This window comes from Musca domestica, unplaced genomic scaffold, assembly GCF_030504385.1.
Source record: "Musca domestica strain aabys unplaced genomic scaffold, Musca_domestica.polishedcontigs.V.1.1 78, whole genome shotgun sequence".
Lineage (NCBI taxonomy): Eukaryota > Metazoa > Arthropoda > Insecta > Diptera > Muscidae > Musca > Musca domestica.
The window spans coordinates 3121975-3145839 of NW_026712403.1; the positions used below are offsets into that span (position 1 = coordinate 3121975).

General features: G+C 36.4%; 2 protein-coding genes across 2 annotated transcripts in view; one reads left to right on the forward strand and one right to left on the reverse strand.

The window, feature by feature from the left end:
• LOC101899892 (nuclear cap-binding protein subunit 1) overlaps positions 1 to 23865 on the forward strand; it is a 49914-nt gene that overhangs the window by 3524 nt on the left and 22525 nt on the right. The window lies entirely within an intron of this gene.
• Positions 176 to 17755, reverse strand: LOC101898329 (uncharacterized). The gene is made up of 4 exons (XM_059130621.1): positions 17402 to 17755; positions 10328 to 10584; positions 1351 to 3085; positions 176 to 1288 (listed from the first exon to the last, which is right to left on the reverse strand). The coding sequence occupies exons 1-4, from the start codon at positions 17462 to 17464 to the stop codon at positions 293 to 295; spliced, it is 3051 nt and encodes a 1016-aa protein (XP_058986604.1). The 5' UTR covers positions 17465 to 17755; the 3' UTR covers positions 176 to 292.

Genomic DNA, 23865 nt, shown 5'->3' on the forward strand with positions numbered 1-23865 from the left:
TTAAGGGAAAATCGGAAAAAGGTATTCTAGACATTTCAGTTTCCAAATTAGCGCATTCCTAAAGGAAACATAAAAAACGAAACATGAACCGTCCTAACTGGCATAATATAAAAATGTTCGGTTTAGCTTTTATATTTAGTATCATATATAAAATATTTATTTAATAAATAATTAACAATATTCGTTCGTTGCTTTAAAAATTCACAAAATTATTAAGAAAAATTATATTTACAGAATACTCTCAAATTCCAAAAACCCTCCAGTTTTGCTTTCAAACTTTTGGGTTTTTTTTTTACAAAGCTTTCACTTCATTGTCTGAATCATTGATTAGAAGTGGAATTTCTTCGCCATTTTCTCCAACTTTATAGCTAATCGATTTTTGTGTCAAAACTTCGTAAGTTTCCGAGACACTTGTTGTGGCTGGCGGCAATGAGGCATCTACAATTAGCGAGGACATTGTGGTGGAGGTTGTCTCCAGCATTGAAACATTATCCAGAGTATTGTCGGGTTGTTGTGTTTCCGTTGTGGAAACTATTGGATCGATATTATTCGCCTTTGTTACCTCACGAATGGTTGCCTGATTTTTTTGCTCGGATGCTGCTTGTTTTCCAAAATTCTTTAGACTTAAGGCTTTGGCCGTGGCCTCTTTACGTCTTGGCTTCCATTTTAAGACCGGCTTTTCAGTTGTCGTTGTGGTGAAGGTTAGACGTTTGTTGGTATTACGATAACGGCTCAGGGATTTCAAAGGACTTTCTGTGGTCGATGTGGATATGAATTGTTTTTGTTCTTTGAGCGAGTTTGCAGTGCTGCTGCTCGTTGTTGAAATGGGAGTTGTGGCTAGAATTTCCTTTTCAGTTGTTACACGGGTTGAAAACAGTTTTGGTTTGGTCGTAGTACTTGAAGTGAGTTTTGTGACTTTAACCCGTACCCTTTTGCCTCTGACAGACAAGGGTTTGGGTTTCGGGGTTGCTGCTAGAGTTGCTTTATTAGCTTCCGTTTCGGTGTCAATGTTATTATCTGTGGATTTATGGGTAGAAGCTTTCGTGGTGGTTGTGGACTGACTGGTGTTTTCTTCCAAATATTCTTGAGTTCCTTGATGATGGGTACTGGCTTCATGTTCTTCGTTGTCAGTATCAATATTGTCCTCATTGTCATGACGACTGGTTTCATAGGAATTTTTCGCCGCATAACCTTGCTGTGGCGCCGGAACTTGAGCTTCTATAGATTCAGAATGTTGTTTTGTAGTATCATCTGTTCTTTCTGTTTCCTGGAATGGATGATTTTCGTACTGAAAAATAAATTGTGAATATATTAATAATTTTGATAATTTTTTGCAGATACTTCACTTACATGTTGAGGTTCTTCCAACTGGGGCTCTTGAGATTCCTCCTCTTCTGGTACCGGAACATAGGTTACCTGATCTTCTTGATGTTCATCCACATTGGCATATAAGGGATCAGGTTCCGAATAACGTATGGGCTCTTCATCCATTGGCTGACTCTGTATAAAAGGTTTACTACGCGGTGTGGGAATATCTGCCTTATCTTGTTCTTCTACAGGAGCCGGATAAATTGCAATGGGAGCATGAGCTGTAGAGTATTGCTGCTGGACATAGGGCTGCTGATAGTGATGTTGTTGATATTGTGGTTTACGTAAAGGTGGTACGGGTGTTACATGCACCACCCGGTGTTGTTCTATTTCAGCAATAGGGAAAACAAATTTCTGTGGTGCTGGAGAGGTGTTGGGAAACTGTAGATGTTGATGTTCATGGTGCTGTGGTGGTTGATGCTTAGCCAGCTGCTGCTGCTGCTGTTGTTGTACTTGATATTGTTGCTGCAAGATTTGGTGGGCCAAAACGATATGTGGTTTATGTTCCTCATTCGTTTGACTAACCTGAACTGCTTGTTCCGGTTGGGGTGTTACAACATGGACATTTGTCTTATATAAAATGTTGGGATTGACATTTTGTTCTTCCTCACTCCCGCCACCATTGCCGCCATTACGATTGCCAGCAGAACTATGCTCTTCACTGTCACTTGAATTCGTCATAAAGAAGTGATGGTGATAGTGATGTGTTATTACCGGACTTAGAACTTCTTTGGACGAGGTAATATGTTCATGGGATTGATAGTATTCTGGTATCTTCGTGTACTCCTGACCATGGATAAAATGTCCGCCAGCTGGAAATTCTGGATGATGATGCTGCTGTTGCACATAGGGTAGATGTTGGGGAACGGTGGCCACAGCTGGTGCTGTATACGCTTCGGGACGTGGAAAATGTATTTGTTGTTCCACAGCAACGTTATGCGGTCGATATGTTGTTGGATATTTGGGATAAATATGAGGTTTACCAAACATCATGGTCAATAAATTTGGAAACAATTCAATTTTTGATGAGGCCTTGGGGCCATAGCTTCCCTTGTAATATTCACCAATATTCAGTTGATCTGGCAATGGTGGCCCGGAATTTGTCAAGTGGGGGTGATGTGCATGCTGCACCACAGGCTGAGGAGGAGGTGGTCGATAAATACCCCGCAGAAAAGTGGATTGTGGCATGGGAGTAATTTGTGTGTGCTGTTGACCTGGATTAAACTGTCTTATATTTCTTGAACCATCATAGCGACGTTCCACAAAGCCGTCATCATCACTATTAGCGATTGATCTCAATTTACTAAAACTATGCGGATAGTCATCTTCTTTCTGAATAAATGTTTGGATATTATTCGATTTATGCTGAAGGGCATTGTTATTATTATCCATTGCTGTTCGTTTATTGGGTCCACCTCTTACCACAGTTTCACTGGGTTGTGTCGCCGTCATGGGACTAACACTGAATTTAATTTCATAGTGAAATTTACGATCCACATCCCGATGTCGTATCTTTTGGACATGCCATGTTGCAACCATTTTATTTTCTCGGGCACAAGCATAATCACAATTGCCTTCAACAAAACGATAGCTGCCGTTTGTCAGTGATTCCAAACGTCCCTGGGCCAGAGTAACAATATCTCCGAAACGTGAGTCGATAGGTTTGGGAGTGCGTAGGTAAGGCGATTGTAAAAATTCATTGTATTCACGAACTTTGCTGAAATGAGGAAATAAGTTGAATGAACGGGTGGTAGTTAATCCAGAGAGATCTTTAATATGATTTTTATGTAAAGAGATTAAGAAGAAGAGAACTATGCTTTGCAGGATTTAAATCGAATACAAAAGACAAGTCACGAACACTGTTGGATAATTAATAGGAAACATGCTCATAAGTACAATGACAGTCAAAAAGACAGGTATCACTGAAAATGAACCACCTAAGTAGTCGAAATTGTGAATACATCGACTAATTCGTACCCAAAGAGTAAGAATATAAGATTTTCGAAACGTTTTTGTATGCCCGTTACGGCCAAGAGGAAAACCAGTCTACCCCTATGTTTTTTTTCATCCATTACACGATTTTTTTGACTGTAGCTCCTTGCAGTCAGAGCTCGGTATTGTTATTTTTCAGCAGAATTCAAGAATTTTTTTGAAGAGGGTTTACTTTCCCAGATTCCCGTTAACGAGGTTATTTTGCTCTATAATTGAATACATAGGACTTCGTAGCTCCTCTTCGTATCTTACGTAATGAATATTAGGGCTTTAAATATACAAGTCCAATTTCTTATATAGTGTGACTGAGAGAGACTGGGTTTGTGCATTCAAGCAGCCCTAGTATTATTTAACGTTTTCGTGTTAAAAAATTGGCAGAGAACCCAAATATAGCGCCTTGAGATATGGAGTTTGCGGTGGGGTGGCATCGCCAACGTTGCCAGTAATGGGCAAATTGTATCATTTCGGAGGTTCCAATGGACAAAATACCGCGGGTATTACTTTGGGCTTAAGCACGATACTGATGCAACCATTGTATAATCACGCTTAAATCGACGTAGTTTTCTCTCTGCGGAGTACTATTTATATTCACTTTTTTCGCTTTGCAACTGAATAATGATAAACAACTTTTGGCTGATTTTTGGAGTCTGCTGGCAATCGTGGACCCATAGTTTGGTTTCTATGCTTATGCAACTTAAAACACACAACTATTGTAAAATCTGTTCAAAATTTTTTTAAGATATCGAATAACTTAAATCTGTTTGTCGTTTTATGGGGACGTACATATGGGGTGCCCATATAGGTAATTTTTTGCATCCTCATCATAACTCAAAAAAAACATTTATTAAAAAAAAATATCATGGAATTTAGCTAAAACCTGATAAATATTTTACATCGTGGTGTATCTAGATATGGGGGCTATGTCAAAATATGAACCTATTCCGAACTTTATTTGGGCTACATTTCTCAGTCGTTACAAAATCGTTCAAAAGTCGATCCGTTGTTTAGGAATATTTTTGTCGCATAAAAAAATATTTTGTTGGTAGAAACTACAACTTTCTACGGGTCAAAGGGAAGTACAAACAACTTAACCTGTAATCGGAAAGATATGATACATACGCATATTTAAATTATAGCAAAAAAATATATATATAAAACAGGACGAATGTTCAAAGCTTATTTTGATCTAAAAACCCACATCCAATTTTTCTGTCCAAAAACTATTCCAACGTCTCCATATGTAAACCCTAGAAACCAACAGTGGTCTCAATATCAACTATCAATCTTCAAAATTGGTACCATGTAGTACTTTTTTTTATCAATTATAGTACGTATTTGCAAAACTTCCACCAGTTACCAACAGAGACCTCAATATGAAATTCCGTGATTCCAGCTCCATACATTCACTCAATACACAATTTAGTGACATTTAGTACTTTCCTTATAATTTTTGCACTCATTTGCTAAATCGTTCCATATCTCAATGGAATCTCAATATAAAATTTCAAGTTTCAGCTCTATAACTTCCCCCATTACAAAATTAAGTAGTTTTTATTACTTTTCGAACATTTAATATACGCATTTTAAAACAATATCTCAAATATACAATTTTGGGATTCCAGCCATATCCCTTCACCCAATACCAAATTTAGTACCATTTAGTATTTTTCGTACTAGGATAGGAAGCATTTTCAAACCTCTGCCAAATCTCAAAAGAAGATACCTTCAGCAATTGAAATATCAATTGTATTTCGATCCCTTCACCCAACACCAAATATAGTACAATTCCGTACCTTTTGTACAATTATAGCGCACATTTCCGAAACCTCCTCCATATGTCCAGGCTACATATGAAAAGTGACCCACATACCAAATTTCAGACTTCAAGCACTATCTGTTCACCCAATACCAAATTGCCCTAATACAAATTTTCAAAATTTCCAGCTTCATCCGTTCACCGTGAACCAAACTGTTCCAAATGTTGTACCATTTAAAACAGTTCACGCAAACTCTTATATCAAACTTATTTTCAAACCTTGGTTCTCATACCAAATTTCCAGTACTATTTTTAAACTTTTCGTATCCTTAAATTCGAATCGTATGCCTTTGGTACATATATCCTGCACTCCATTTCAGAATACTAGTCCCTTCCGTTTTTCCAATAAAAAGGATTCAATTTTGGTACATCTATCGTGCACTCCATCAGTGACTCTCGTTCCAATTGCCAATACAAGTTAAGTTAATTTTTAGTTAATTTTAGAACTTTTCTTACCTTTTTAGTACGAATTTCCGAAAAAAAGAAAAAAACACAGCCTAATCACATACCTACGCACCAAGACTGACCCTCGTGCAAAATTTCAATATTCAAGGCTCAGGTGTTTCGTCTGGGCGTTGATTCTCAGTCTGTCAGTTATTTCATTACTTCTCCTTGTTTAAACCCAAATGAACCGTAAACCTTATGCAAACTTAAAAGTCCAAGCTAATTTTTTCATTTACACCATTTTTTACTTTTCACAGAAATTTCCAGAAGTTATTATACCCTCCACCTTTGTCATTCCGTTTGTAACATCCTTAAATATTCGTCGTAGACCCCATAAAGTATATATATTCATAATCAGCATAAAATTCTAAGTCGATTTAACGATGTCCGTCTGTCTGTCTGTTGAAATCACGATACAGCCCACATTATTTGACGTAGGGCGTCACAATTTAGCAGAGCAATTTGCATTGTGTCTATGATGGTTGGTATTGAAAATGAGATATATCGGTCCACGTTTTGGTATAGTCCCCATATAACGGTACATCCCGATATTCGGTATTTTGATGATTTATGCCACAATTTTTCACGGATTTGTCTAAAAAATTGGTATTTGTTGGTCTTAATGGGTTCTAGCTCTTTTGGGGAAACACTGTATGTATAGGTCCACGTTTTTGTATAGCCCCATATAGCCGAATTTCCTGATATTCGGTATTTTGGCACATTTTACCATGAATATGTTTAAAATTTGGTATATAGGCTCTAATGTTTGCTTTACCCTAAGGTGGAGGGTATTAAAAGTTTGTACTTTTCATTCGTTTAATGGGATGGCCAACTAGCAGAAAAGTGTTTTCCATGTAAAGTATGGTAGAATAGTAGCCATTTCGGAGTGGTCCCGGGCCAACCCTGCGAACGTCCCTCCTACACACTAACAGTGTGCAGTGTGTAACATATTCAGAATTCCAGCTACTCCCTTTTGCCTAATACCATGGTACAGCATTTTGTACCTTTTGCTACTTTTACTACACTTTCTGTTCGAATTTCTGAATATGCAACCATATCTCAACCGAAATATCGTTCTCTGAATAGCGGAGTACAACATTTGGTAACTCTTAGTAGTCTGTTAGATGTGGATATGTATCATATCCCCAATACACCTACAGTGACATTCTGAATTTCAGAATTATTCACACATTTAGTACCTTATATATAGAACTTATAGCACCTCTTCCATACGCAATTACTGTTACCCACATGCCAAATTTCAGACACAGCACATAGTACTTTTCAGTAATTTCATTGTCTTTAGGACAAAATTTCCTAAAAACTTGGACATATCTCACCACTACGCACCAAAAGCATACGAAATTTCAGAATTTAAGGCATTCGATATTATCAATTATTATTTTCAATTTATTTACATTTTTCTATAGCTGCTGTTCTCTAAACAAAAATATACTAAACAAATGTAAGAAATGACTTGCGTATTATTAAAATACAATTTTTTACTATTTCTTTGGACTATCCCCTTTTCTAAATCTTATGAAACAAGAAATTATATCATAAAATTTGATAATAGTCTGACTTTCTCAATAATAATTGTGAGAAAATTATTTCATCATGTTGTTCAAAAAGTATTAATAAATACAGATGTCAACATGCCATTGCGTGTATGGGCAAAAATAAAAAAAAAAGATTCTCATATACCAAACGGACTTAAACCAGAAGAAATGACTAATGTTGTTGGTTTCGAAAACAAAAGACTTAAGACACGAACTTGTTTTATTTTGTTTTAGTTTTTTTTTAAACGTCTATATCATCGATATTTTTAATTTTCCCTATAACTTCCACCATACTATGGTGCAAAAAACAAGTCAAAATGGGTTCAAGTTGTTGTAGAGACCCCAAATAACCGTTGCTCCTGGTAATGGCTATTTGGATGAGTTAGCCTCATTTTTGAACGAAATTTTCACAAAGCGGTTATTAAAGTTCACACTACCTTTCAAAGTCTCCGCCAAAAATTTCCCTATGCTGGTCCTCGATTACTTTAATACCATATAACGGTACTTCCGGATATTCAGTAGTTCGACCATATAAGCCACTTTTTTCAAGGATTTTTTTTAATTCGATAGTTGTAATTCATTTTGGTTGCCACCACAAAATGACAAAAAAATGTTCTTTACAGGTTTACGTTCTGAAAACGAAAACTACTTAAACCACTTATAACGAAAACTTCAGAAATTTAGTGTTTTTATGATTAGCCCCTTTTTTCAATATGATTGTTTGAAATTTGGTATTTGAAGTCCGTAATGGGTGTTATTCCCTCCGCAGCAAAATGTCTATAAATGTCCAGATTTTCGTATACCTCTCAATTATATGGGAACTACCCAGTATTCTGTATTTTTTTTAATTTGAAACGCATATTTAAATTTATACTTTTAACTGCTTTATATACCCTCAGCCATATGGCTATAAAGGGATATATCATTTGATAGGGCCAAAACGTGTCTCTTCGAAATAACGGGTTTAGATCATGGGTCTCCTTGGACCAAATCCATTTCAGGACATTTGAAGTCAATATATGGGTGTCCGTGCGTCATCGAAATAACGGTTTTAAATCCAAGTTCTCTTTAGACCAAATTCGTTTCGGGACATTTTTAGTCGATCTAGTGATGTCCGTCCGTCTGCTATTTGGCTGGCTGGTGGGCACGATAACTCTCAAGGGAGTATCCGGTTTATCGTAATATTAGTTCTAGTTCGGTGTTGGCACTCTTTTTGGTACCTCCCACAAAAAAATTCAAATTGTCAAAGAAAATAAGTAACCTTATACAGAACAAGGCAGTATTATTCAATTTTGTAAAATTTTTGCAAATGCTCATATTTTTATCAGTGCTACGATAGGTCCAAAAATAGAAAATATGGGTCCACTCCATTAAGTACCTCCCCCACAAAGAGGTCAACCTTTTTATAAAAACGCTTGTAAAATGATTATCTTCATCGAATTCCACGCATCCCAATATTTTCAATAACACAAGATCTGGTGTGAAGATGGGATATATGGTTCTACTCCTTTTGGTACCTAACCCATAAAGGGGACACAATTTTAAATAAATAAAACGCTCGTAAAATGAGAAATTAGCATACGTTTATCTTCAAATCTCACACATCCCAGTATTTTAGTTAACACAAGATCTGCTGCAAAAAGGAGATATATCAGTCCACTCCTTCTGGTACATTCCCCAAAGGATGTAATTTTCAAAAAAAAAATATTTTACTGCACAGAAAGAGAAAGGATGATTCAATTTAGCTCCAACTTTGTAAATCCTAATATTTCCATCAGTGCAACGTCAGGTGGGACAATATCGGTCAACTCCATCAAGTACCTCCTCCCACAGAGGGTCAAAATTTCGAATAACTCTTATAAAATGTGAAATAAGAATCGATTGCCTTCAAATGTCACACATTCCATTATATTTGTTAACAAAAGATCTGGTGTGAAGATGGGATATTTCGGCATACCCCTATCTGGTACCTCCCCCACAGCGGGTTAACATTTAATAAACAATTAATAACAATGAAGATCGTAAAACAAGAAATGAGCATCCGATTCTTTCCAAATTTCACATATCCCAATACTTCTACCTAAGGAAGAAATGGTGTGAAGGAGGACCACTCCTTCTGGTACCTCCCCCACAAATGGTCAAAATTTTGAATAATTAAAACGTTTATAAAATTTGAAACTAAGAGTTCGATTATCGTCAAATTTCGCTCAATTCAATATTTCCACTAACACAAGATTTGATTTTAAGAACTTCTATCAACACAAGATGTTTATGAAGATATACAATATCGGACTACTCCTTCTGGTACCTCCCCCACAACGGGTCAAAATTTTAAATAATTATAACTCTCTTAAAACGCGGACTTTTCGTGAAGCAAGTAATCGATATGAAATCCAAATGTAATAAATGTTAATATTTTTTTAAGATTTATGTCAGATATGAAATGGAAAATATTGTCCCACTCCTTCGGAATCTCTCCTATGAAGGGTCAACAGTTTTAATAATCATAACGCAAGTCAAAATATATTGAGATAACCGAACATTGATATGCAGCTGTTGGCAACACCGACTGATTCCATTTAATTTGATATACCATCAGCCATATGGCTAGATAGGGTATATATCATTTAATACGGCCAAAACGTGCATCATTGAAATGACGGTTTTGAAATCCTAGGTCTCTTTGAATCAAATCCGTTTCGGGACATTTCCAGTTCTAGCGTTTTTATCCAATTTACCCGGTATTAAACCATTAGTCATCTCAAAGTATGTGATGAGTTTTAAAAACAAAAGACTTAAGACATAAACTTGCTTTTGTTTTAGTTTCTACAAACGACTATATTTTCCATGTTATTTATTTGCATTTCTATTTACAAAGGTAGAAACACAAAAATATTGGCCAGCAGGATGTTAAATTACCACATTATAATTTTCCCTTCATTGCCTAATTCACACTCATCGTTGTGAATGTATGCAAATTTATTACTTCGTCATTTTTTACTCCCCCAAAACTGTTGCTTTCATAACACCTGCATTTTGCCAACCCAACACTCCATCAAACTCTCTCTCTCTCTCTCCTTTTTCACTTGCATCTATGCAATCTAAATCCAACCACAATAAAACAAAGAAGAAAAGCCCTACATCTTACCTGAAATTACCGGTAATAATGCCATTCGGGGTATTTGTAAAAAGTGTTAGATATGTAACATGTTTCAATGTACGCTCCCATGGCCGTACCGACGACGCCGCTTCACTGCTACTGTTACTCCGGCCACTGTGGCCGATGGACGTTGTTGCATCAGCGCCAGCATTTTCATCATAGTAAATGCGTTTGCCGCTCAACTGTAGGCCTTGTTTGGGTGTTAGCACTAAATCTCGATTGACTATACTCAGCACACAGTTGACCTGGAAACGAAAAAGAAAACATTGTTGTTAAACGTTATTGGCAATTTATCCAAAAATACAAAAAATGTGCAATTTATAATAATAAAATAATTGGATATTAAATTCGTGGAAACAAAAAAATATATATATGAATGTGTTGGAAAACTAATTTTTAAATTTCCCATGATGTTAAGAAAAATTTAATTTTTTCGAATTGCGAAAATTGTTATTATTGGACCTCAAAAGTAAATAAATCATAAAACATATTTAATACGTATAACTCTCATATGAAGGTACTCCCTGATTTCAACTATTTCGAGGGCCTTGGACACGTTTTTCAATTATTTATGGAAACGGAGATTGATTGAAAATAAAAAAAATTATAACTTTCTCTAAATATAACATTATAAATTGTATTGATTAGTTTAAATGACGATGTGTTGGATTGGTTAGGTTTAGAAAGTGCGGAGCGGTGGAATTTAACGAAAAAAAAAGAAAATACGACGGGTAGATTTATTATTCGATGGTCTCTGTACCCAAACCCTGGGTTTAATGCGTGCACTACCATGGGTGGATTGTCACAGTTCTTGGTGTGAATATGATCCTACATGCTTTGCAAAAAATTTCAGTTATAACACAGTGCAACGATTCTTGGGTCATGGTCAGGGGAGTGGAGACATTCCAAATAGAGATGATAGTAATAGTTCTCAGGCCAAACTTTTTTCAACCATAACCATACACAAAGGTCTCCAATATTTTGATCTATTTTGCCGGAAATTTTAAGACAGAGCTTTGAAATTTAATAGGGATCCTTTGATTATATCTAGAATTTTTGCTACAAAACATCATATAGGTGCACTTTTTAGTATAGCCTCCAAATTTCTGGTATTTTTTACGTTTTAGTCATATTTTCCAACTAATTTTTGCAAATTTTCATATTCTGAGTTTCTAATTAGTAGAAACCTTCCATGACAAAAATGATCAATGTGATTCCACATATGGGGTAGGTACTCCCGGATTTCAGCTATATAAATGGTCTTATCCACACCTTAAACATTTTTCAATGTAGGTCAATGGTTTGAAGTAGCCCTCATTAATTTGGCTCTTATTTGGTATTATTGGTATTTCTCATGTGATTTCGTTTATAACTCCTCGAAATAAGCATTTTATACCAAACAAATTATATATATTTTTGATCAACATAAAATTGTATGGTTGTGTGATTCTGTGTATGTGTGGAAATCATTCATTAGCTTTCGAATAGAATGAAGTAGGGGCACAAATTTCACTTAAATATATTTTAGGTTTTTAGTATTTTTTACCCTTAGACATACGGCTCCAGATGGTTTGATACGGCCAAAACGAGCTTTATCGAATTAACGGTTTAGACACTCAACTTGGACCGAAATCCGTTTAAAGACCTTTGCAGTCGTTCTATAGGTGTCCGTCCTTCTGCCTAGCTGGCTTGTGCGCACGAAAACTCTCGAATGAAGTATCTGATTTGGTACAAACTTTGTACATTGTATTATTGTTGTCAAACTTAGATCGTGTTCGAGATGGGCAATATCAATCCACTACCTCTAGTGCCTCCCCAACGAAAGGTCGAAATTTTTAATGAAAATAATTTTTCTTATAAAAAGAGAAATTATTATCCAAATTTGTGCAATGTGAGATGTGAGATCGAACAATATCGGCCTACTCCTTCTTGTACCTCCCCCGCAAGGGATCAACATTTTGAATAATCTTCGATTTTCTTCAAACTTCGTGTATCTAAATATTTCTATCAACCACAGATCTCACATTATTTGCATAAAATTGGAAATAATTGTTCGATTTTTATCAGAATTGTAGAAATTATGAAAATTAGATACTTCGGGCCACTTTTACGTCTTAAACCCGCACAAAAGTTCAACATTTTCCATAAATAATAAACACATATCTCATATAAAGTGAAAGATGTAGTCGACATAGTCAAAACCTGGCATCTTGTAATATTTAGGTCAGATACAAACGGACATTGTTTGAGGATACTCCTCTTTCGGCAAAACCGAACTTATTGGTATTGAAAATGGGATATATGGGTCAATATATGGGATTTGTTATAACCCCCTTAAACAACCTGAATCAGGATAGTATAGGGGTTTAAGTAATATTTTTCTACCGAATTGGCTGTAAAAAGGCAATTTTTGTTTACAGTGGACGGAAACTATCCTTGCAGTGAGATTTCCATATGGGTTCAAGTTGTGGTATGGACCCCATATAACCGTACCTCCCCTCCTCCTATTTACACGATTTTAGATACATAGCCCTGATATAACAGGCCATAACTGTACTATCAGTACTATGAATTTACCCGCATGTTCAATAGAATCAATTGAAGGGTGGTTTTCGAAGTTCGCATAATTTCCTCTGGTAGGAAATTATGTATATGGTTCCAGCATTATACATAACTCTCATATGACATTACCTCCCAAAATGATTCATTTAAGTCACATTATCAATGTTTATTATACACTCAGCCATATGTCTACAGAGGGTACGTATCATTTGATACGGCCAACACGTGTCTCATCGAAATAATGGTTTTAGACCCTAGTTCTCTTTGGACCAAATCCGTTTCAGGACATTTGGAGTCGATCTAGAGGTGTCCGTCTGTTTGTCTGTCTGGCTGGTACGCACAACGGTCAACTCCTTCTGATACTTCATTTTCGATGATAAAAATTTTACTGCACAGAAAGAGAAAGGATAATCCGATTTTGCTCCAACTTTGCAAATCCTAATATTTGCATCAGTGTTAGGTCAGGTGCGAAAATAGACAATGTCGGTCCACTCCATATATTACCTCCCCCACAAAGGGTCAAACTTTTAAATAATTATATCTCTTATAAAATGTTATATAGGGTTCGATTGTCTTCAGATTTTACACATCACAATATTTTTATTAACCCAAGATCTGGTGTGAAGATGGGATATATCGGTCCACTTCTTATGGTACCTCCCCCACAAACGGTCAAAATTTTGAATTTCATGCTCATAAAAAGCGAAATTAATATCCGATTCAGACTTGGCACATTTCAATATTTCCATAAGCACAAGATCTGTTATAAAGTTGGTAGAGATCGGTCCACTCCTTCTGGTACCTCCCCCACAAAGGGTCAACATTTTGAATATCCATGAAGCTCATAAAAAGCGAAATTAACATTCGATTCCATTCCAGACTTGGTACATCTCAATATTTCCATCAACACTAGATCTGTTACAAAAATGGTAGAGATCGGATCATTTCTTTTGGTAACTCCCCCATACAGGGTTCAAGGTATAAAAAACGCTCAAAGAAAGCGAAATAAGCCTCCAACTCTCTTCAAATTTCACACATACAAACATATTTGCTAACACAGATCTGTTTTGAAGATGACATATATCTTCGAACCCCTTCTGATACTTCACCCACAAAGGGTCACAAATTTCAATACATTTATCTGTCATAACTTTCAAAACAAGTCAGCGATTCTTTTTAACCTGCTATATCTAAATATTTTTCTCAACCTGAAAACTGAGATGAGTAAAGCATTCATGATTTCGCATAAAATTGGATATAAAAGTCCGATTTCCATCAAATTTTGCACATATATTTTTATCTGTATTAGATGAAGTATGAAAATGGAATACTTCGGTCCTCTATATCTATTAAATCACGCATATTTCCACATTTTCCAAAAATTTGCAGATATCTCATATAAAGTGTGGGAAGTAGGCGATTTATTTTTCGATTTATGCATGTCCGTCCGTCCGTCCTTCTGTCCATGTATTTTTGTTAACAAAGTACAGTTCGCAATAAATAAGGGCAATAAATCCCTATCCAGATGAAATTTTGCACAAATCATTTGTTTGGCCCAAGAACGAATCCTATTGAAATTGGAGATAATCGGTCAAAATTTAGATATAGCTCCCATATATATCTTCGTCCGATTTGCTTTTTATTGTGCACCAAATGTGTAATATCAGTCCGAATAGTATGGAATTTTGCACATACAACCAAAATAGGGCTAAAAATAAGTATGCCAAATTTGATCGAAATCGGTTCAGATATAGCTATAGCTCCCATATATATTGTTCATCCGATTTGTTATTTTTGTCCTCCGCAACCGTAATATGCACTCTAAAACAACAATATTTGGGGAAATATATCAAATACAGCTCAGAAATACCTTTGTTAAATTTTATCGAGATCGATTCAGATTGGGTTATAGCTCCCATATATAACTTCGTCCGATTTACCTTTTATTATGCACTAAACGTCTAATATTTGTCCTAATGGGATGGAATTTGGCACTTACGAACGAATTGAGTCTAGAAGCTAGTATGTTAAATTTGGTAAAGATCGGTTTAGCTATAGCTCTCATGTATACTGTTCATCCGATTTGTTATATTTGTTACCCACAGCCGTAATATGCACTCCGTAACAACGATATTCAGGAAAATATATCAAATACAGCTCAGAAATATCTTTGCCAAATTGTCTCGAGATCGGTTCCGATTTGGATATAGCTCCCATATATATCTTTATCCGATTTCAAATTAATTGTGCGCCAAATGGCCAATGCAAGTCGGAATTTAAAAGATACAAATGCTTCGGCATATTTAGTCCTTTGAACTTTAAATTATAATTATAATCATAGGGAGTACGATTGAATTCTCCCATAAAAACGTTTAATTGTTATGCGCAGCCCTACTAAATTAGCAAAGTGGTGTAGGGTATCATAAAGTCGGCCCCGCCCGACTTTAAGACTTTCTTTACTGGTTTTTATATCAAAACGTGAATTATATTGAAAATTATTTGTGTGAGGGTATTATACTCATTAAAAAGATAAAAATATTGTAGTGACATTCAAAATATTTAAAATCGGCCCTTGGGCAACCCTTAGGAAATTTTTAACTATAACCTAACAGTCTTTAAATATTGCTATTCCTTTAAGAACGGTTGTGCACTGCTATTATCCCTGACCAAGAATCACTGATTGAAATGATGAACTGCGTAGTTTTAAGAACTCAAATGCGACATTTGTTACAAGGTTACGGTCTCATCCTACTCTAAGATAGAGAGCAATGCTGATATCGGTAGAACTCAGTGAGTTACAGTTTTTCTACTTGCAGTCCTCTGGTGACCTCTTGGGAAATAATTGTCTATGTTGTTTCACTTTCTGGGCAATGATATTTTTTATTGGGGAAGTCAAATTTTAATGGTAAAATTAAAAATGGTTTTTTACTGAAATTTTTGGAATTTGACACTAAATTAAATGACCGATATGGTAGTAAAGTTTTTAAGAAAACAAAAGTGATTTCGAACGGATACAAAAACCCCCACAAAAAATTAATAGTGATAATTATGTCCTGCAACTTTTGAACTATGAATAATTAATTCATATTATGAATTTTTTGGTAAAATAGTCACAAATTTCGGAAAAAAAAAACAGTAAAGAAAGTCTTAAAGTCGGGCGGAGCTTTATGATACCCTACACCACTTTGCTAATTTAGTAGAGCTCCGCATAACAATTAAAAGTTTTAAGGGAGAATTCAATCATACACGCTATGATTATAAAAGACTAAATATGCCGAAGCATTTGTATCTTTTAAATTCGGACGACTTGTATTGCCCATTTGGTGCACAATTAATTTGAAATCGGATAAAAATATATATGGGAGCTATATCCAAATCGGAACCGATCTCGATAAAATTTGGCAAAGATATTTCTGAGCTGTATTTGATATATTTCCCTGAATATCGTTGTTACGGAGTACATATTACGGCTGTGGGTAACAAATATAACAAAATTGGATGAATATTATATATGGGAGCTATAGCTATATCTGAACCGATCTTCACCAAATTTGACATACTAGCTTCTAGACTCAATTCGGTCGTAAGTGCCAAATTTCATCCCATTTGGGCAAATATTAGACGTTTGGTGCACAATCAAAGGTAAATCGGACGAAGTTATATATGGGAGCTATAACCAAATCTGAACCGATCTCGATAAAATTTAGCAAATGTATTTCTGAGCTGTATTTGATATATTTCCCCAAATATTGTTGTTACAGAGTGCTTATTACGGTTGCGAAGGACAAAAATAACAAATCGGATGAACAGTATATATGGGAGCTATAGCTATATCTGAACCGATTTCGATCAAATTTGGCATACTTATTTTCAGGTCCAATCTGATCGTACGTGCAAAATTCCATACTATTCGGACTGATATTACACGTTTGGTGCACAATAAAAGGCAAATAGGACGAAGATATATATGGGAGCTATGGGATGGGATCTAAATTTTGACCGATTATTTCCAATTTCAATAGGGTTCATCCTTGGGCCAAACAAATGATTTATGCAAAATTTCATCTGGATAGGGCAATAAATGCGAACTGTACATTGTTTACAAAAATACATGGACAGACGGACGGAAGGACCGACATGCGTAAATCGAATGTGATTCTATGCAGATCATCAATAGGAAATATGGGTCTGTCTCGTTTCCTTTTGCCTGTTACAAACAAATGCACAAAGACATAATACCCTGAACACCTTGTGGTGTAGGGTATAAAAAAATCCCGCTGTGAATGAATTTGTTTTCAGTCCTTAGTCCTTAGAAAGTTCTTGTATATTGATATATCCTTGCATGAAGGATATCATATTTTTATCATATTTTTTTCTCATCCGAGGCTGAATTCTTGTTCAATTTATATGTAAAATAAATAATGTTATACGTTTTATTTTTTGATAGATATTCCTTTTCTCCTTGAAACTTAATTTCACATTTTCATATAAAACACTTACAATTGAAAATATTAACAAGCATTTCAAAAGCGTTGAACATTTGAACACAATTTGGTAATCCATTGTCCAAAATTGTGCATTGATTTTGTGAAGACTTTAAAATTATCGTCCAATTGTTTAGGATATGATTCACTTATTTTTTTAACTAGGTATTTCATTAAACGACAATTTTCAAATTAAATTTCATAACTCCTTTTAATAAAACACGACAACGAAACACAGACACAATCTCTTAATTTGTCTAATTAGAGCAGCAAAAAGAAACCGTTCATTAATTTTTTATTTTTTCGTTTATTAAAACGCACTTCAGTTTTCGTATCGAGGAAGGTTCAGTTTTCAAAACGACCTGTCGCAACGCGCAAATAACAACAACTGAAATATTAAGCTAACCGACAGGCCATAATAAAATGTTCCATTGCGTTTGTGGGGTTTGGGTTTTCTCGAAGAAAAACCAAAAAAAAAAAAAAAAACAGCAGACACCCGCCAAAAACAATGCTTAAAACGGAGTCTCTTTATTTCGCTTTCGTTGAAGCTTGTCTTGGAAAACACAAATGTTTTGGGAGAGTGCACCCACATATGATGGGGCCATAGAGTACTTGTGTGAGTAGTAGGTACTTCTGCAAATCCGCCAATAGTTCATGTAACCACATAAAGTACAAATAACAACAATTTTCATTTTATTGTTTCCATAGGTTAGGCCCACCAGCCAGGCGGCTTCTCTGCCAAATGGAAATCCATATTGATTTCATTAATGGAAAACAATAAACATTTAATCTACTTGGCTTGGATTTGAACAAAATTGTATGACATATTTATGCTGAACCATTTGGTTTAATATTTGTCATCGTTAATTAACAGGTCAGTAGTTAAGTGATTGAATTTTAACGTGACTGGAGTGAGGAGAGATTTCGTGGATATGGTCAGATTTTCGAATATACTTAACATATACTTGGAGCGTACAGAGTCGAATAAACTAACTTGTAAATATATCTCCATAGAACAAGTAAAAAAACATTAAGTTCGGCCGGGCCAAACTTTTAATACCCTCCACCTTAGGGTACCAAATCGTGGACCTACACATACTGTTAGGGGGAGAAAATTAAATAAGACCGCTCGATGTCGTTTCGTTGAATGTTCTAAGGGAACTAACTTTATTTTTTATCATATCTTTAAACTATCACTAAAACTACAAATACCAATACACTTATTTATTAGAGTACATAACAAATACTTCAACAGCCATTAGGATGCATGCTGTACCTAGACACTCTACCTTAAAGTAAATTCCCACAATGCAGTCATAAATGCTAGGGGTAATAAATGCACCCCACGTACACACAGCATGGCGGGTAATAAAACCTTTTATCCTTAAGACAACTAGTTGGGCGAGACATTTCCTTATCATCAATACAATATTTATGACTGACCCAAACAGACTACACATGTAACAAAATCATTTAAGTATTCTAGGAAGAAGACAACCGTGGCTGTTTTCTGGTGTACGTTCAGCCTATCTACAAAACTGTACATGCTCCCGGCCTTGGAAGATTGTAATTTTCCAACAACTTATAAATAAGAGATTGTATCTTGTAAATATGCAATGCAGTACTTGACCAATTATTTTAGTTGTCAATATATTAATTTTACACAATTCAAAGCAACATAACATGGAGAGCAACTACATCATATTAAAAAATATACCCATGACAATGAAAGTTTTAATATGAAAATGACTTTATCAAATTCTTAAGTTCTAACATTTATTTTAATTTTAGCGATCTTCTTTATTCCTTATCTTACAACCGTTACTATACATTATCATTTTTGGAAGATTGATTATTTGACTAATATATGTTAATAGTATCTGTTACACTTTAGTTCCCGATATATATTTCTTTTAGTTATTCAGAATAATATACAGATATAAACATAACTATCTTCTAATTACATTCATCAAACTTTTATATACAACTACCCTATCTAATTTGAGGAAGGGCGATAGACACCGGCAGGTAACGGCTGGATAGATGATACAACCTTCGGATAACCAAGTACAGCGCAATGATGATACCCGCGATGAAAAGGCACGTTGTAAAGTTGAGACTGTAGTGCATTAGGTGATGCGTATCGAGATGAACAGGAAAACCCAGAAACCGTTTAACTTGCGGAATGTCAGGTAATTTGTAGACTTCGATTTTATTCTTCAAAGATAGATGGGTGAGAGATGGCAGGGATGCGGAAATGTTGAATTGCGGAAAAACGTAGTTGACTTCACTGCGGTAATTCTCGTGCGCCCACAACTTCATCTCTTCAGTCTCTAACGTACAACCCGGCTGCATTCTTAGTAATCCTTGATTTCGAATTCTAGTATTTTGTCGCTTACCACCACATTTGACTTCTGTGACGGTACCGCTCGTAACTGAGAATACCCACATATTGGGTGTTCGAAGTTGCTTCCAGAAGTTGTGAAACTTTGTAATGGCGAAGTCACAACTCTCAGGCATTTGGTTCGGTTTTAAAAACAACCTAACTTCACATTCAGTGGCTTCTCTTGTATTATAGATGGGATGCAATTGCTGGCATATGATCATTCTGTCCATTTTTTGACATCTGGCAAAGTCGTCTTCTGTGAGGGCGTAAAATGTTGTTTTCTTTTCATCTATCAATAGGTAATTGCTGTGAGCCTTTAACTGAACAGACAACCCGTCCTGTACGACTGGATAGGACTGTATTGCATAAGCGGTAAATTGATCAGTGTTTATCAGAGGAAGGCGGATATTGAACAACATATATTCTTCAGTTGTTCTGGTCGACACATCAGCAATTTTTGCTAGCTCGATCGGAGACTCGGTTGGCAGGTGTAATCTTCTTCCAATAGATGATTTTATGACCTGGATCTGCTGCTTGAAGACTTTCACGGGAAGAATTTCATGAAGAAAGCTACCCCGAACATTAACCATTGCCTCAATAAGATCTCTTTGTACGATCTCCACATCTTGGATAGCAGACAACGCTTCCGTCGCCTTCATAGCCACGCTCTCTCTCCTGTTGATCTCGTCGATTTTTTTACTCAGCTCTCCAAGAGATTCATCTAAATTTGCAATGTTTGTAAACACGGCCTGATTCTGCTCCTTTATTATTCTGGTCGTAATGTCCTGGAGAGATGTCTGATTGTCTAACAACTCTACCAAGGATTTTTGGTTATCTTCGACCATTGTAATTCTCTTGACCAGATCATCAGCATGCTCTTCGTCCATCAAGCCAAATAGCGAGCGAAATATGCTACCAACAAACGGCACCGCCGACCTTCTAATTCTTTGAACTGGAGCTGACGACATTATAACGTCATGTTGATTCCTCATGCGGTCATGGGCTTCTTGCAACCGCTGAATGCACTTTAACTGCTTCATTTCGGGTATTCTCATCACATCCTCGTTGAATTTTTTTACTGCTTCGTCTAACGCCTTTATCCCAGACGTATACTCAGTCATTTTCACGTGCGCCACAATATTCCAAGATGATTTAGTCAGGCCGACAGCAACAACTTCCTCAAAAAACACGCCAGCCCTATCTTCAAAATTAGTTACCTCTACTTGACTCTTAACTGGGTTACATATTGTTAGCATAAATAAAATATATAAGAATAGATCTTTTGCTTTGAATTTTCTACCCTTATCTTTAATTGATGTGGCCGATTCGACCGAGCCACCATTATTTTTCATTACGGGAATTGTTTTGACTGCTCCCGCTTTATCATGATCAATATCATTATCGTCGATAGGAAAAGGACAAACATTGTGGACCGATCTTTTCGTTTCTCCATTGCTTGTCCTTACGTCTATCATACGGCACAATCCATCCGAACCCATTATAGTTCGGATGACCCTGCCGCGCCTCCAGGAAAGGGGTGGAAGGTTATCTTCCTTTAATAGAACCAGGGTTCCAGGTTTTATATTTTCCCACTTGTCAGCCCACTTATACCTTCTTTGGAGCTCGCATAAGTATTCACCGGACCACCTCTTCCAAAACTCCTCTGTTCTAGCCTGCACGTCTTTCCAATGTCCCCGCATCCCTTGATAGCTTCTATTCGAATCTGCGTCAATGAACGTTGAAAGGTCTTCTCCTATCAGGAAATGGGCCGGCGTCAAAACATTGAAATCATTTGGGTCGTCTGACAATGGTATTAACGGACGAGAATTCAAAATGGACTCTATCTGTGCCATGAGCGTGCACATTTCTTCAAATGTCATGGTTCCAACTGCTACTCTATGTAAATGCCTTTTTACCGACTTGACGCAGCTTTCCCACAGACCTCCTACATGCGGAGACCTAGCCGGAATATTAACCCACTCAATATCCCTTGATGTACAAAACCTGTCAATATCTTTCGTAAGGTTGCTACTCTTAAACAACTTATACACTTCATGCAAACTGTTTGCAGCCCCAACAAAATTTGTTCCGTTGTCTGAATAAATTTTTAGTGGACAACCTCTTCTGGCGACAAACCTTTTCAATGCCCCAATGAACGCTGCCGCTGTCAAATCGGATACTACCTCTAAGTGGACAGCTTTTGTAGCAAAGCACACGAACACACATACATATCCTTTGTCCGTTCGCTTCCCTCTAATTTTGTGATGTATCGTCAGTGGTCCTAAAAAGTCGATCCCTGTGTTTAAAAAGGGTCGGGTTCTAATAACTCGATCCTCAGGCAAATTACCCATCAATTGATGTAAATTCCTAGGCTCTGCCCTAAAACATCTGTAGCATTTGCTCACCACTTTTTTAGCCAACTGCTTACCACGTAGAGGCCAAAACTGTTGCCTAAATATGGCTAGTAACCCTTGAGGTCCGATATGAAGCTTCTCCTGATGTAATTCTTCCCTCTAATTTTGTGATGTATCGTCAGTGGTCCTAAAAAGTCGATCCCTGTGTTTAAAAAGGGTCGGGTTCTAATAACTCGATCCTCAGGCAAATTACCCATCAATTGATGTAAATTCCTAGGCTCTGCCCTAAAACATCTGTAGCATTTGCTCACCACTTTTTTAGCCAACTGCTTACCACGTAGAGGCCAAAACTGTTGCCTAAATATGGCTAGTAACCTTTGAGGTCCGATATGAAGCTTCTCCTGATGTAATTCTTCCATCATTAATTCCACTATCTTATTTTTGTATGGCAGCAATATGGGGTGTTTGGCTTCAAAAGACAAATTGCTATTTCGTAGTCTTCCACCTACCCTTAAAATTCCTGCTTCATCCACAAATGGACAAAATGTCCCTATCTTTGAAGATTTGGCTATTTTATCTTCTTTATTTAAGCAAGATATTTCGTGGGAAAAGCAGTCCTTCTGAATATCCTTCAATATTAATTGAAGCGCCTCTTTTCTATATACCACATACGACTTCGCGGAACCCTTTCTTGTTGTGTTGATAAACTTCAACACCCAGGCCATCACATTTCTTAAAAACGAAAATTTATTTCGGTGATTTACCATTTCCCACACAGGTGTTTTTTTTACCCCCACGTTAACTTTAGCCGCCTTTTTAATTTCCGGTATATCTATTAAAGGTTCCGGTTCCCTCGCCATGAGTGAGTTTTCCCTTAAGAAGTCTGGGCCTTCAAACCAAAGTGAATTTCCAATTATTTCTTTTGGAAATACGCCTCTCGATAATAAGTCTGCAGGATTCTTTTCCGACGATACATGTCTCCAATTTTCTACCATACTTTTGGTTTGAATTTCATTCACTCTATTGGAGACAAATATCTGCAGCCTACCTGGATCAAGCTTAATCCAGCTTAGAACTATTGCTGAATCGGTGCAATAGTAAACTCCGTCAACTTCCATTCTTAATGCTTCCTTAACCTTTGTCATTAGGTCTACCAGTAATACTGAAGCACATAGTTCCAATCTTGGTAGCGTAACTATTTTTATTGGTGCTACCCTCGACTTGGAAGCTACCAACCGCACCGAAATTTTCCCTTCTCTGTCTATAGATCTCAAATAGACCACAGCACCATATGCTCTCATAGAAGCATCAGAAAACCCTACCAGTTCTACTCTTTCTGGATCCTGGCAGATTATGTGGCGCTTAACCTTTACTTTCTCGAGTTCTAGTAACTCCTTCCGAATTTTCGTCCAGGTGGTACATATAATCTGTGGAACTTCATCATCCCAATCTATTTTCTGCTTCCACAAATCTTGAAGCAAAATCTTCGCAGTCACTATGACTGGACCAACGAGCCCTAAAGGATCAAATAACTTCGCGATCTCACCCAATATGGATCGTTTCGTAATTCTTGTATCCTCTGTGGCCTTGTACTTGAGAGAAAATACATCACTTTCTGGAGACCATCTGACTCCTAGTGTCTTCACCGATGGTTCTCCATTTTCAATATCGAGTATCTCTTCGATATTATTTTTTTCTACTCCTTCTAAAATTGCATCATTATTTGCACCCCATTTTCTT